Genomic DNA, 14,845 nt, shown 5'->3' with positions numbered 1-14,845 from the left:
GCCATGAAGTAAAAATAAAACTTGGACACTGGCATTATTCTCTTGGCTTGAGATGCTGAGAATGCCCAGGAGTGAATCTTCTGGAAGAGATGAAGAGAAGCAAGCTGATTCTGGTTGCTGTGGGAACCAGAGAACTAAGGAGAAGCAGTTTGAAACAGCTAGGACAATAAGCTGTTAAAAGACTTTTTGTGTAGGCTGTCAGAATATTTAGCTATTTGCCTGGGCATGATAGAAATGGAAAAACAGATTGATAATGCAGTAGTAAAAGATGTTTTCAGTCCTCTTTGAGGTAGGACAGCAAATATAAACTACTTGGCTCACTTTATTTGGAGAAATGGCAGACTGTTTGCTCCCCCATTTCTTCTTGGTATAACTCGTCTCGCCTACCATGAGAGGGAAGGGAAAATTGCTTAGATTCTGCTTCCGTTTTTGGGGGTTCTCTATTGTTCAGGAATTTTGGGAAGGAGGTGAGGGAGAGTATGCAGCATGAGACTTCATTTTCCACCATGTGCGTGTGCTACAATCCAGGGCCAGGAAAGGCATTTGGTCTGAGCCACAAATTAGATTTTGCTCTTTTTGGCACCTTTACTTTCATGTGTCATTTTTTAAATCTTTATTATGGCTAGGAGCTTCAAAACCCAAAAGTAACTTGGGCACCTCTGGACCTCTGTGAGGGCTTTCTGAAGTCCCCAGTGTATTGGGTGTGCAGGGATGGGAAATCCTACTGTTCACTGCAGTTTGTTGGACATTCTAATAATCTGCATCATTTCCTAAGTTAAAAAAGATTCCTACCTTTTCAGCACCAATGGAAAGGGAAAGACAGAATGCAGTATATGTGGATAAATAGGTGGCCATATTGTAACATGATCTGTGATACTTCACAAGTTCTCTCTTTGATATTACACCATTCTCTGTACACTTCCTCTAATAATCCTTTCTAACTTTATTTTCTAGCTGCAGCAGCAAAGAAGAAAGGAAAGTAGGTAACAAAAAAGTGGATTGCAGTAATAGACTTGTATCTTCATACATTTTCAGTTACGTAGGTCAGTTTGTATTCAGATGCTAATTCTCCGTAGAAAACCCTGCATTTGCCTGCTGCTATCATTTCACTGACTGCAGGATAACGGAAGTAGAATAACTTTTTGTTGCCATGTGGATAACTTAATTCCAATGATTGTTTTCTACTCTTAGGTGTTGAGATGTAAACTGGGGTCACAGACAAATCTCCCCCCGCACTGTCTCACATTACTACTGGGCATAGCTTGGCCCCACTTGCTGGATAGAAGCTGCTACAGCTGCTCCTACTAGCTACCAAAGCTATTATATCTAGTGGCTTGGGTTGAGTTGTGCCTAACAGAACTTTGATTTCCCAGGGTGGGAACTGTAAGTTGGTCTGCTCACCAGATGCTAGTGCTGTGAAGATGTGACTGAACAAAGGCCTGTAATGATACCAGTGATTTGATTATCTTGTGTATACACCACTTATGGGCCTCTGTTTTGTATGTCTTTGCTCAGTGAAACAGGACCAACCAGTTATTGCATACTGTATTGCAGGGGTCTCCAAACATTTTGGCCAGAGGGCCACATCAAATATCTGGCATGGTGTTGAAGGCTGGAAAAAAAAAATTAAATATAAAATTTATATAAATAAATTAGAGATGGAACTTAGATGAGTCAATAAATGAATAGGTTCATTCATCCAACCTCTCTGGCCCTTAGAACACCCTCCAGATGCAACCAGAGCACAGCTTCAGCCATGTTTGGCCAAGTGGGCCAGAGGCTTTCAGGGAACAAGAGGCTGGCCGCGGGCTGTATCTGGCCGGGGGTTTGGAGACACATGCTGTATTGTATGTTGAACATGAAATTCTTGAGGCTGTTTATATCCAGATGAATGGCAATGTCTGCTATACTTGGATTGCGTGATTATTATTTTTTTTCAGGGTTCGTGGATGAGGTCATAACTAAGAGCATGTTATATATTTCTAGATACTTCTGTAGAGGTCTTGTGATTCAGATTTTCCGTACAAATATTCTCCAACTTTCCTGACTCAATGGAATTTTCTGTTCAGGCTTTTTGCCCTAGTTTTATCATTCGGGACTGTGTGTGTGTGTGTGTGTGTGTGTGTGTGTGTGTGTGTGTGTGTGTGTGACCATATCATGAGAAAGTGTTTTTGTAATAAGTTGGAAATTGTATGCACTCTGAAGGATTTATGGCATTCTCTTAATATTGCTTGTAAATCTTTTTTTTTAGGGGTTTATTCAAGCATCAGGTATGTGCCTAGAACCTTTTCTTTTTTCTAAGTAGAATGCAAGGGTTTACTCTTTCCTGAATGTACCACTGGTCTTTACAATATGCATACTAAATGCATGCTTCTTCATACTTATGCTCTATTCAGAGGAGTAGGAGATATTCAGAACTTTAAAAGTTAGTTTCAAGATGATTGTGGTGACCTAGGGTTCTCTGCAGTAGGAATTAAAAGGCTGTTAAATGTTTTCACTATTTCATTCTTCATTAGATGAAAATTTCCTCAATATGTGCATGGGATGGTGGTGTTGGGAGTAGGGAGTTTGGATTTATTAGGGAACATTTTGGGATAAGTTGAGCCAAAAGGGATGGATTTCACTTGAACAGAAATGGAACCAGACTGCTGGCACTTTAATATTAAAAAAGACACAGAGCCACTTTTAAACTTGCCCCTTTTTGAAATCTGAGAGGAAATGGACAGCATCTGGTTCAGGTCAAATTAGGGACGAGGTTGAAAATGTACTAGATCGGTGATTCCCAACCTGGGGTAGGTGTACCCCCAGGGGTATTTACCAGGACCTTTAGGGGTACTTGAAAAAGAATTTAATAATGGCAGAAAAAGGCAGGTCTGTATTAGAATGCCTTGCGGGAATGGCATAAGAATGCCTTGCAGGGCTAAAATGAAGAGTACAATATAGAAATGGACTGCCAAGGGGTAAGCAAATGAAAAAATGTTGGGAACGACTGTACTAGATCATCCACAAGAAAGGGTACAGTTTGGAAATTATTATATGGTAGTTGAGGACAGATGACGGAAGCGCGTAAAAGGCCTGAAACATCAAACCAAGATGGCTGATCAGGAGGACGTGGTGTTATAGAGCGCATAGTTATATTGGACATGAAAGAAACCTAGTGGAACAGAGAATTAGTGGGATACAGTTATTTAGGTATATAAACTCTATTGCAGTGGTGCTCAAAAGTGGTGGGTTGTGACCCACCATTGGAACCAAAAAAGGTCATTTCCTTTTACGGGGAGTGACCCAGTAATGGGTGCACAAGTGGTGCCGCAGGCACTCAGAGGCATGCCAGCTTACCTGAGGGGGTCTGCAAGCCTTAGTTACATAACAGTACAAATTATTTACTTAAAATATATGTATCCTGACTCTCCCCCTTCCCCATAACAGAGGTACTCAAGTCAGCTGACGATGTGTTAAAAAATACACAACAAATAAAATCAATAATTAATAAATCCCACATCAAATAGTATATTACCAGAAAAAACGTTAACTCAGAAGAGACAGAACAAATGAGTATAAACTTAGACTACAATAGAACATCAATATTTTCACTTGCTATTAGAACAGGGGTGTCCAAACATTTTGGCAGGAGGGCCACATCATCTCTCTGACACTGTGTTGGGGGCTGGGAGAAAAAAAGAATTAATTTACATTTAAAATTTCAATAAATTTATATAAATGAATTTATTAAAAATGAAACATATGAATGAATGAAGGTCTTGCAGTAGCTCAAAGCCTTTCAAAGCTCAAAGGCCTTTCAAAGCTCAAAGGCTCAAAGCAAGGCCAGCCTTTCTTTCGCTGCCACTGCTGCATCACAGACATGAAACAGCAAGTAGTGAAGGAAGCCCTTGTCCCACAGTTCAGGTGAGAGGTTGAACAACTGTCCTCATGCTGAGTTGCATCGGGCCAGCACGGGCTCCAGCAAGTATCCAGAGAGCCAGAGACTCATTGGAGACTGGGGGCTCCCTGCGGGCCAGATTGGGAACTGCCGAGGGCCACAAGTGGCCCCCAGGCCGGGGTTTGGGCACCCCTGCATTAGAACATTGGATGTGGTGGAATCCTTTCATCCAAAGGGTGCCAGTGCCATAATCTGGGTGCCAGTGCAGAGAAGGCCTTCTCATATGTGTTGCTGCCGAATGCACCTCTGCTAGTGGTGGAACATGCAAGAAAGTCCTCTGTTGATCTCAGGGGGCCAGCAGTTTCAAGTATTCAGGTCTCAAGCCATTTAGGGCTTATTTGTACCTACCATGTGGAACTCAAATTGCGTACCAAATTGAAGATCTCTGCATGCAAACCCCTAGATGTGTACCTGTCTGGCAACAATGAAATCTTGCTACCTTTTTGTCAACACATTTCCTTGCTCATAGAGTTTAGGTAGCTCATCCTTCTCCGTTTGCCTCCAGGAACTCCATAGCCCCCTACCCACTGGCAATACCTTGTTCCAGGGTGAGTGCACTCTGACATGAGTGTGGTGGTGCCGCTCCCATAGATCTTTTGATATGTTATCCTTCATACCCAGAAAAGCTTTTTTGCAAATAAAGCACAGGTTCTCTTTTGCTTGCGTCACTTTGAAACGTCTTATATTTGGTCATAACTTTTTACATTTTCTTTCAGAACAATCCAGTCCGGAAAAGGAATGCTCTGAAATTCATGGTAATGGAAGAGCTTTTTGCCAGGGTTTTCTTAGTGATACATTCTCTGAATTTGTATTGGTATAATTATCTTGGAAGGATACAGGCAGACCTTTTTACAAGTTTTTGCTTTCTTTTCACTTACATTTTTTGGGAAGAGTTTTTTTTAATGGTCATGGTATAAAACATTTTGTATTTGTATTTATATGCATTATATACACCTTTGGATTTATATCTATCTGGTGTGTTATATAGACATGTCACTGTATAATGCATTTTTCCAAGGAAGTGCTTATCTAAAATAGAAACCAATTTTGATATTTGAAGTAATCACTTTGCAATCACTGGGGTGTGTGTGAAGGAAGTTACTCTTAAATTAGCAGGCATGCACACACATAAAACTGAATTGCCAAGCTTTGGGCCCAAAACAATGAGTGACTCGTGCATCTAAGAGTCGTTAATCTTTTTGGGTTAAAAACCCCAAATCGCGAATCGGTGCCCTTGTGATTTGAGTTCCGACATGTTGTGAAAAACTCATGTTTTCATGACTCAAGTTGAGTCTGTGAGTCATGCCCCCATCCTTGCTTCTGAGTAATCACAATAGCATGGGCGTTTGCTTTTGTTATTGATAACTAGAAAGCATAAAATGAGATGGTGATAAATGTGGTGTGTGTTGTTTGTGACGAGATCACCAGTATTAAATGCAACCCTATCATTGGGAAGAGAAGGTGCTTTAGAGAAGATAATGCAAACTGAAATTACTTCTGATATTTGAATACTGAATTCTTAAAAAACATTTCTTTTCACTTTGATAGAATACCTTTGAGGTAACATCGGACACGGAAGCAACTCTTGTAATAAACATTGCACAGACTTTGTCGGACTCATTGAAGAGTTTTTGTGAAAGAAGAGCAGCTGTAAGTAATCATTACATTTGTGCAAAATACACTCACTTCCTTGCATGCTATCTTGTGTTATAGTGTGATGACATGCAAGTAATTGTCTAATACTGAATGGCTCCCCTGCTTAGAAATTGTGTAACAACCCGGGATCAAAGTTCTCAAAAAAATCAACAGCAGTGGGATCAAAAGCAGCTGTTTTTGTTTCACACATTCTGTTTCAGGAAACATTTTCCACCACCATCCATGATCAAAACTTTTTTTGAGAGCTGTGTTGCATAATTACGCCTTTTTCAGGCTTATCGGCTTTGTCACTTTGTTTCTTGTGCTATCAATTTCTTCAGCTTCCTTCCAACAGTGAATATTTTCTATAGCTGGGCTCCTCACCAGTCCTTTTCATCCAGTGCATGCTTCATTGTCTCTCACTTGACCCATCTGGGCAAGTGAGTGAAGGCACTTGGAGGGGGCACACATGTGTGTGAGTGTGAGAGAGGGAGGGGGATGGGTTGGGGTAGCTGGGTGGAGTTCCGATTGTGCTCCCAGTTCAGTTGGAAGGAGGAGGGACCAATTGCGTGAATGGGGGGAAAAAAGGCTGCAGCAGCTGCTGGGCGCTTGGTTCCTTTGCTTGGTCTCTCTTTGGGGGGGGGGGTTTGAAGCAGACTTGGTGCAGGCACATCCCTGACTGTCCCAAGTGCATCAGTTTACGTTTTCATGTGTTTGGTGTCTTTTCCTGGGCATTTCCCCCCTGCTCCCCACTTTCCCTCTGTTGTAAGTGCTTTTTGGGGTGGCTGGCAGGATCTTTCCATGCCCTTCCCCACTTTTCCTCTGTTTTAAGTGCTTTCCTCCCTTCCCCTCCAGTTTTGATAGTGCTTATGGTCTGGTATGCAGGATGAGAAGATTTTTTTCTGGTGGGAGAAATATTGGGATTAACGCTGTGGTATGTCTTCCCTTTCATATTTTTTTTCTTACCCACATCTGGCTTGGTCTAAGTCTGTGCTAGGTTGGTTTCTTTGCTGCCTGTAACCTCTTTCACCCAGGTGCTGTTTTCTGCTGTTTCTCCACATGTGCATCACTGTCTTTTCCTACTGTTATTTCCATCACCACCCCCATTCCTGGCTTGGTTCTGTTTCTGCTTAAAAACTTAGAAGTGACTGGTGCCTCCCATTTTGTTACATCTGGGATAATATGAGTATCACCAAGTATTTTTATTCTGCTCTCTCTGGTGTGGTGGGGGTTCGGGCAGCATGACTTCTTTCTGGGTCTCCCTTTTCTGTTTGGAAAATATTAGAAATCCCTGGAATTTTCCCACTTCATCCCTCAAATATATCTTTTTTTTAAGGTTTCCATGTTTTTCCTTGCTTCTGATACAGTTATGACTCAGGCTACAATACTTTGTTTTTGGGGGGGGGGGTGAAGAGTCTGGCCATCGAATCCACGGGTTAGGTTTGCCATCCCTGCTGAAATCAAATTCCTAAACATTCCATGTTTTTCCTTGCCTCTAATAAAATTATGTCTTAATCTGTGCTTTATGTTCAGGGGGAGGAGAGTGCCTGTATTATAGTTCTCATGTGTATTATAAATAAGCTCAGTAAAATTCATTCATATGTTCCATCTCTAATGTATTCATTTATGTAAATTTATTCAGATTTCAAATGTTAATTATTTCCCCCCAGCCCCCAACCCAGTATCAGAGAGATGATGTGACCCTCCTGCCAAAATGTTTGCCCCCCCCCCCCCGCTCTAAGTGATCCTTAACTAATGTGAGGGCTGTTCTCAGAATAATGTCTGAAATATCAAAGTATAATTTAGCTCTGTTAAAATTATGGTGATGAGCTGTGATCCAAATAAGCAGATAAATTTTTTAAAATAGTTGTGTATGTTTTAACAGTGCTGTGTATTAAGAGATGCAAGGGAGTGGCAACAGAATATCGGTATCTTGAGTGCTTGTCTTGAGTATCTTGTCTTTAGTGCTCCCTGAGGCAGCTGTTGGGCCACATTGAGATGCAGGAAGCTGAACTAGTTGGGCCCTTGGCCTGATCTAACAAGTCTATTTTATGTTCTTATTGTGTACCCTTACATTAATGGGAAACTGAAACTGACCATACAGGTAGTAAGACTTGTTTGTTCTTCTAGATTGCTCATATTAGAACTCTTCCGCCACTGATGCAACCTGGAAGAAACCATTCAGATCAAGCATCTGAATATAAACCTACAAATCAAGCATCCGAATGTGAACCTGCAAATCAAGCATCCAAGTATGAACCTACAAAGACATTTGCAAACTGCAAGCAAGGTATTTTCATGCCATATCTTCAGTGAAATAATGTGCCAAAAAACCCTGCACAACACATTTACATGCACTCAAAGTTTCTCAAGTGCTTTCTAGATGTAGCAAATCCAGCTGCATCTGTCACTTTGACTAGTTTTAGTTTTAACTTAGTAAAGGATGGTAACAAGCATCTCAGAATAGCTTCTTGTGGCTTTTGCAAGATGGCATTGGGGTGAGTCTGACTTTAGTAACATTGGGTTGTATCCTGTGAAGGACATGAAGAAATATGGTGGCATTTTGCTGTTCTGCATGCAGTTGTGCAAGCACATGTGGAAGAAATTGCACAACAGTGGGATGCTAGGTTTTGTGTATAACAACTTGAGCAAGAAGTGGAAAGTCAACTCAGAATTCCACTTGGGTTTCTGTGCACAGAACCTTTGCACTAGCACTTCCATGTGCGTGAGGCCCCTTGCACAAGTGAAAAGTTAAGAGATAGCCCATTAACCACAATCCTGCCTTTTAGTCATAACTGATTCACAAGACAGCTAAAAAAAATTTAAAATCACTTATATAAGTACATAGACTTATGGAAGATATGTGAAAGATGGATATCAAAATAAGACCTGCTGTTCCTTAGTGGCAATACCTGTCTTACTGGCATCAGTAACTTTACCGATGGAGCCTCGGTATCCATGAGGGATCCATTCTCAGACGTCCCACTCCGCAGATACAGAAAACCACAGCTAAGAAAAACTGCAGTTTCAGCCCCTTAACCCTCCAAAGGTGACCAGAACTGTGCTCTGGTCACCTCCAGAGAGCTTTCTGAAGTCTGCAGAGGCCACACGTGTATGCCTGTGTGCATTCTTCAGAATGGCCTTTATGGCCAACAAACGCTACTTCTGGTTTCCTGAGAACCCCAGAATGTGCCTTTATAAGGCTTTAAAATGTTACTTCCTTCAGGAAACCAGAAGTTGTGTTTTTTGGCCATAAAGGCCATTTTGAAGCCCGCAGCACGTGTCCTCTGGAGCACAGCTGCAGTCACCTTTAGAAAGTTCTAGTTGGGTCAACTTGGGGGGACCCTCATTGAACCAGATCAGCAGATAAACAGACTCCACTTGTAATACATTTCATTTTTGGAAACGTGTAAAGATAGCTGCATTTTAAGCATGGAACTGGGATAAATTTACATTGTGTGAGTTAGTGAGTAACTGAATTTGTGGCATGTACAGCTTTTGTTTGTGAGGCACACTTTACACATTATCATACATAATGGAAATATTTTATTCTTGAGTTCCTTATGTTTAGACGTTACCTTGTGTAACAATTGAACAACTCATTCCAGATTTTGCATGTTGTCAGTATTTTCAGTCTAATGAATGCCCCTAAGTTTCATTCTAGTAACATTTTTCTGAAATGCCATAGCATTCTGAATTCACTTTTTTGCCAAAATGTGATTGCTGCTGTTTTGTCTGTTCTAGGAGATAAGAACAGCTGGAATTTAGGAGATAAGAAGTGGAATCTAGGGCGTCTGTCTAATGGAATTGCACAATTAAAGGCTCTGTTACAGCAAACATCAAGCATTTCACACACTCCTACTGATTCACATGGTAGCCAAATGGGTAGGAGAGTCTCTTCATCTGTATTAAGTTCTAAGGATCGGGCAACAATGTCTGCCCTGCAGAGTTCATTTGCTCTTCAGCCAGGAGATGTTGGTTGTGGAATTAATGAGTGGATGAAGCAATTTAACCAGTCTGCTTCTGTTTACTGCCAATCAGCTTCAGCTGGTGAAAAGTCTCCCTGTTTTACATCACCACAAGGCAGTTACCCAACACAACGACATCAAGGAAATGGCACTAAAGTACCCAATAACAGAATGGCAGGTGGTAAGATAAGACCCTGGGATAATATGAGAGATTCACCTGATTCACGAGGAACATATTCTCTTGCACCTGTCTCATATCCTCTTCCAAGGGGATATCAGGCAAAGTACCCTTCACAAGGATTTCCTTCCTGGAATAGTGATAGGTCTATGAGTAGTAATCAGCTGTCTGCATCTTTTCCTTCTGAAAAGAACAGCACTGGCTGGCCACAGCAATCAGGATACCAACAGTCAAACTTCAGTGGAGATGTGGGGTCTTATCCATCCTTTTCTGGCAATCGTTCATGCAGCAATTACCAGCAGCAAAATACACAGCTGGATAATTTGATTAGTGGAAGTAATGGTGGTCTTACTGATGACATTATGAATCAACTTCGTGGAAAGGATGTAGCTACGTTGACTGGCATGCTTCAACAACTGGTTCCCCATTATCCAGACCTTCAAAGTAAGTGTACAAAGGGTATTACCTTGTCTGCTTGAAGTCTTACTTCCTTTACAGCAGAAGAAGCTGAATATAGTGTAAGGCTGCATGTAGACTTTGTCTCTTTCAGTGACTATACCAAGGATGTCAGACATAAGACCCATGGAACAGGTATGACCCATGTGATAATTGGACTCTCCTGGCACCAGCCTTTCAGCTTTGTTGCTTCTGTCAAGGCTCTTGGAGGGATAGATGGAAGGAAGTCTCAGAAAGCAAGGAACCCTATAGGGAAAGAGGCAAACCAAGAAGGGTTAGAGAGGGAGACATTGCTGAGGCTTTGGGAGAGACTAGTTATCACATGGGCTGTCGTTTCAGCAGTGTGTCTTCTGTGGCAGCATCCTTTTACAGAGTACTTCTTTGCTGATGAGCCATGAAGTGACACCTCAGCAGAAGTAGCATTGCTGAAAAGGCAGTCCACCTGTGTCCCGTCCAAAATATTCCATCTCCTAATGCCCACTTTTTGGCTAATTAGCACCTCCCCTTCTCCAGAAACAGCAGCTGCAGTGTGCAAAGGAACTACTCCAGAACACCTTATCAGATTAAGCAATTAACAGAATTTATTGCTACCCAAACATTGCCCTGCAATTCCTCTTGACCAGAGGCTTTCCCTTCCCCCAAAACTCCACTTAACTTAGTGGGTAAAGGTCTGAAGCATCTAGTCCAAGTCCACAGCAGCTTCAAAGCATAGTCCACTCTTCCCAATCCAATCCAACAGCATCCCTGCATTCTCTTCCTTAGATAGGTTCAAAGCAGATCCGTCAGGCAGAGTCCCAGCAGTCCCCTCCTCTGTGCATGTCTTCCTTCTAGGGCTGCTTTTTATTCCTGCAAACCCTTGTTATCCTAATTAGGCTCAAGTGTGAGCAACCTCATTAGTCCATGTCCATTTGCCTTGGACAGGTGGGGAGCTAGCCCTTCCCTTCCCAGAGCAGTCAACCAGCTGTCAAAACATGAGAATCACTATCAACACCACATCTTTTGCTTGATGAACTTCTGATCTTCCTTTACAACCTGATAATTGAACTCTCCTGTATCTTGAAACTATGAACAAGATTTGCTTACAGGCATGCCCCCCCTTATCAGTAGGGGTTCTGTTCTCTAACTGCCCACAGGTAGCTGAAATTGTGGGTGTGGGTGACCACCGGTCCCTGCAGTCCCAGGGCGGGAGGCCACTCTCACCTCCAAAGGGTAGTCTGAGCTAAGCAGAGGCCAGGAACACCATGAAGCTCAGAAGCTGAAAACATGTGGCTTCCGGAGAAACCAGAAGTGACATTTTTAATGCCTTATAAGGCATAAAAAATGTCTCTTCCAGTTTCTCCATGAAACTGAAGGTCATGTTTTCAGCTTCTGAGCTTGGCAAAGGCCAGGGACAGACATCCTCAGTCTCTGCTGAGCTCAGAGTTCCCTCTGGAGGCAAGGACAGCGGAGCACGCACCGTGCACTGGAGGGGGCCAGACCCAATCCACAGGTAAGTGAATCTGTGGATACAGGATCCACAGGTATGGGGTCCCCTGTATTTTCTTTTTGTCACAACCACTGAGTTCCTTCTAGAGAACAAAGTGCTTATTTTTAGCCATCCTCTGCTTGCTTCTAGCCCTCAGTAGACACCATGAATGCTATTTGGCCCACTATATGAAAGGAGTTGGACACCCTTTCTCTTGGTTGGTCTGAACCAAAATGGGTTCAGCAATGTTGGCATTGAGAGAAGAAACCCTCTCAATATCATTAAGTTTGTCTTTCTGAATAATGCAGATTATTGCTGAGTTGGGCCAGACAGTGGTTCCCAAACTGAGTTGGGACCCACTGGTGAGTTGCAACCTGATTTGTGGTGGGTCTCCAAAGGGTGATGGAAAGATCAGATAATTATTTGCCTCAAGCCTTGAGGTTATTCAAAAATCAGATACTGTAGCTGCTAATTACTCTGAAAGAGCTCAGCTCCTGCAATTGGCAAGCATGTGTAAATATAGGAAGATAAATGTCTGAGCGACTTTTTCTGGTTAATATCACTTATAAATTTCTTTCTAGTCTCCTTTTCATGGTTGGCAACCTTCAGCCTCGAAAGACTATGGTATAAGCCTACAGCACCCGGTATTCCCAGGCAGTCTTCCATCCAAGTACTAACCAGGCCTGACCCTGCTTAGCTTCCCAGATCAGACAAGATCAGGCATGTGCCTTGCAATTAAGTCCTCCTTTTCATAAAGTCTGGTAAACCTAGGTAGGTCCCAAATGATTGTCATGGGTCCTGCTGCTAAAAAGTTGGGAACCACTGGCCTAGAGGGTACAGTTTAGAAGTATTTAATACAATACTACTTCAAGATCAGGTAGAAGGACATGCAGAAATTATGCCTTCAGAAAGGTACAGCAGTCGTTATGGTAGGCAATGGAAATAGGAGTTAGCTTTATGGCAGAGGCTGGGTAAAGATTTATGTATCATGAACATGTTTAAGTGCTCATAGCACCTTCCCATATTTACTAAGGTAAATTATGTACTAGTTATCCTAATCTGCTGCTAGTAGTTTTAACACCACTGACAATTCTTTCTTCCAGAAATTAATATTCATGCATTAGCCAGAGCTGTGAGTGAAATGCGTTAAACAGCAGCTGAACACAAGAAGACTAATGCTGTTCATGAAGCTAATCAACAAATTAGACCTGGGTTTAGGCCAAGTCCATTACTTCCAGGACCAAGACAATATATGCTGCAATTAACCTGTTAGAGATAAAGGTTGATTTTTAACTCTATCAGAACCATTGGATGTGTATACTAAAATTCCTGATTCCTTTAACCCATTTTTGCCCAGCTAACAGGTATACATATTTGGTCCCTGTTGTGTATATGCAATGGTGGGCAGAAATGGCTTAAAGCTCCCTTAGCATGTTATTTCTGCTTACAAAATTAAGAAAAATCCTATATTAATAGAATACCTCTAGTTACTGTGTGAGAATAAAAGTGGTAATAAATAAAAGTGATTTTATAAGTGTGAATTCTTAAATGCCTTGATTAATGTTCTAATTAAGGGGAGTGCACTGAGCATACAGTAGCTGTGTGGTGGGTGGTTGTAGAGCACTGAAAGGAAGCTGCCTGGGCTTGAATGCCAGCTGCTTGGCCACACAGCTTATGGGGAAAGATGGCCTTAATCTATTACCTATTTGAAGATTTTCTTAGTCTTTTCTCCCCTTGCTTGTAAACAGATCGTCTAAAGTTATTGTACAGCATATTATCTCACTGCCTTCCTTCCGTGTCACATTCTCTTCTGAGCCTTCAGTGGCACATTCTAGATATGGTGAAGAACAGCTTGTGTCCTGTTTTATTTCCGCAATTATATAGAGCTCAATAAACACTGATATTAAGCGTATGGAAAATGTTTACACCCAAACCAATGCAGCTCCCCACCTCTTTTGAATTTATCTGGGTTTCAAACAGAAACCAAAATTAGAAGATTTATATGTAAAAGTATCATGTCCATATAAAGGTCAGCATACTTTACTGGGCAGTAAACTGGATGCTCACTCCCCATAGACATAAATGTAACTGTCAGGTGCATGATGGTACATATACCTATATCTCCATGAGTCTAATATGAAACAGCTGTGTAAGTACCAGTTCCCAGTCCAAATGGCTTTATGTGCTCTTGTGGGGCAGGCTGCCTACAACCAGCCTCAATAACCCACTGCCAGTACACCTTATAATCCTCTCGAGCAATTCCCACTAGTTGAAGACACACACATGCACATTCAAAGTAGAAGTTTATTAAAGAAAGCAAAGTTACAGCTATGCAGGAAACGTACTCATCCTTCTGAGCAGTAGAATGACAATAGAAAAGATGGCGCCTGAAGTCAGTATACAGCAGGGCTTTTCAAACTGGGGTGTTGCAACACCCCAGCCTGTGGGCCCTGGCCCCTGCCCCCGTAAGGGGCAGGGCAGCCTGGAGGCAAGGAGGAGGCAGCAACACCATCCCCAGGATCGTGCCGCTCAGGGGGGGGGGCTGCAGGGGCTTGGGTACATATACGCAAACCCCTGCAGCAGTGAAAGTAGATGCGGAGCAATCCCCGCCCCTGCCACCTCCCCCCTTCCACCTGCACAAGAACTTAGTGGCTCTCAAACTCTCCCAGAGAGTTTGAGAACCACTGGTTTACAGGTATAACCTAATTATCCATAGATATCACCACAATGAGATGGAACCTTAAAGGAAGAAAGTCAATATTAATGCAGGAGATGGCAGCCAGCAATCATTCTCTCTCCAGGTGCTTAAAACAGCTTCAGTCCAAGCCAAGTGACCCCCCTACCTTCCCCCTAAGGATGTGAAAGAATGAAAAGTAGAAGTAATTATCTCCTACTGGTTGCATTTTTCCCCAATGCTGTGCAACCCATGAAGCCTTTCTAAACACTTGGAGAACGTTCGTTTGCCTGCTGCCTCTGTCCGGCATTACCAATCATTTAATTACCGTTATGCAGTCATGACACCCGAGTCATACCGCTTATCTCTTTCTCCTGATGATTTCTCACACCTAGCTTGTCTTTCCAAAGTCTCTGCTAGCTTGCTAGCTCTCTCAGCATATCAAAAGTGTTAACCCTTTGCACTACTGCTTTGTCATTTGGCCCTCTACAACTTATTCTACATCTGTTAATGCTTCTTATATGAACCA

At 42.3% G+C, this 14,845-nt stretch overlaps 1 protein-coding gene across 4 annotated transcripts in view; it reads left to right on the top strand.

The window, feature by feature from the left end:
* Positions 1 to 13,183, top strand: part of LOC136651117 (uncharacterized) — a 37,329-nt gene extending 24,146 nt beyond the window's left edge. For all 4 annotated transcript variants that reach the window (XM_066627264.1, XM_066627261.1, XM_066627263.1 and 1 more), the window contains 7 exons: positions 955 to 979; positions 2,252 to 2,270; positions 4,657 to 4,695; positions 5,489 to 5,590; positions 7,706 to 7,865; positions 9,320 to 10,165; positions 12,746 to 13,183. In XM_066627264.1, coding sequence (XP_066483361.1) covers positions 955 to 979; positions 2,252 to 2,270; positions 4,657 to 4,695; positions 5,489 to 5,590; positions 7,706 to 7,865; positions 9,320 to 10,165; positions 12,746 to 12,792 — 1,238 coding nt within the window. In that variant the 3' untranslated portion in view covers positions 12,793 to 13,183. The remainder of the gene's footprint in view (positions 1 to 954; positions 980 to 2,251; positions 2,271 to 4,656; positions 4,696 to 5,488; positions 5,591 to 7,705; positions 7,866 to 9,319; positions 10,166 to 12,745) is intronic.
* The last annotated feature ends 1,662 nt before the right edge of the window (positions 13,184 to 14,845 follow it).

This window comes from Tiliqua scincoides, chromosome 5 (assembly GCF_035046505.1).
Source record: "Tiliqua scincoides isolate rTilSci1 chromosome 5, rTilSci1.hap2, whole genome shotgun sequence".
Taxonomy (NCBI): domain Eukaryota; kingdom Metazoa; phylum Chordata; class Lepidosauria; order Squamata; family Scincidae; genus Tiliqua; species Tiliqua scincoides.
Note: the sequence above shows the minus strand (reverse complement) of the source record. Positions and strands in the feature narration are given on the sequence as shown.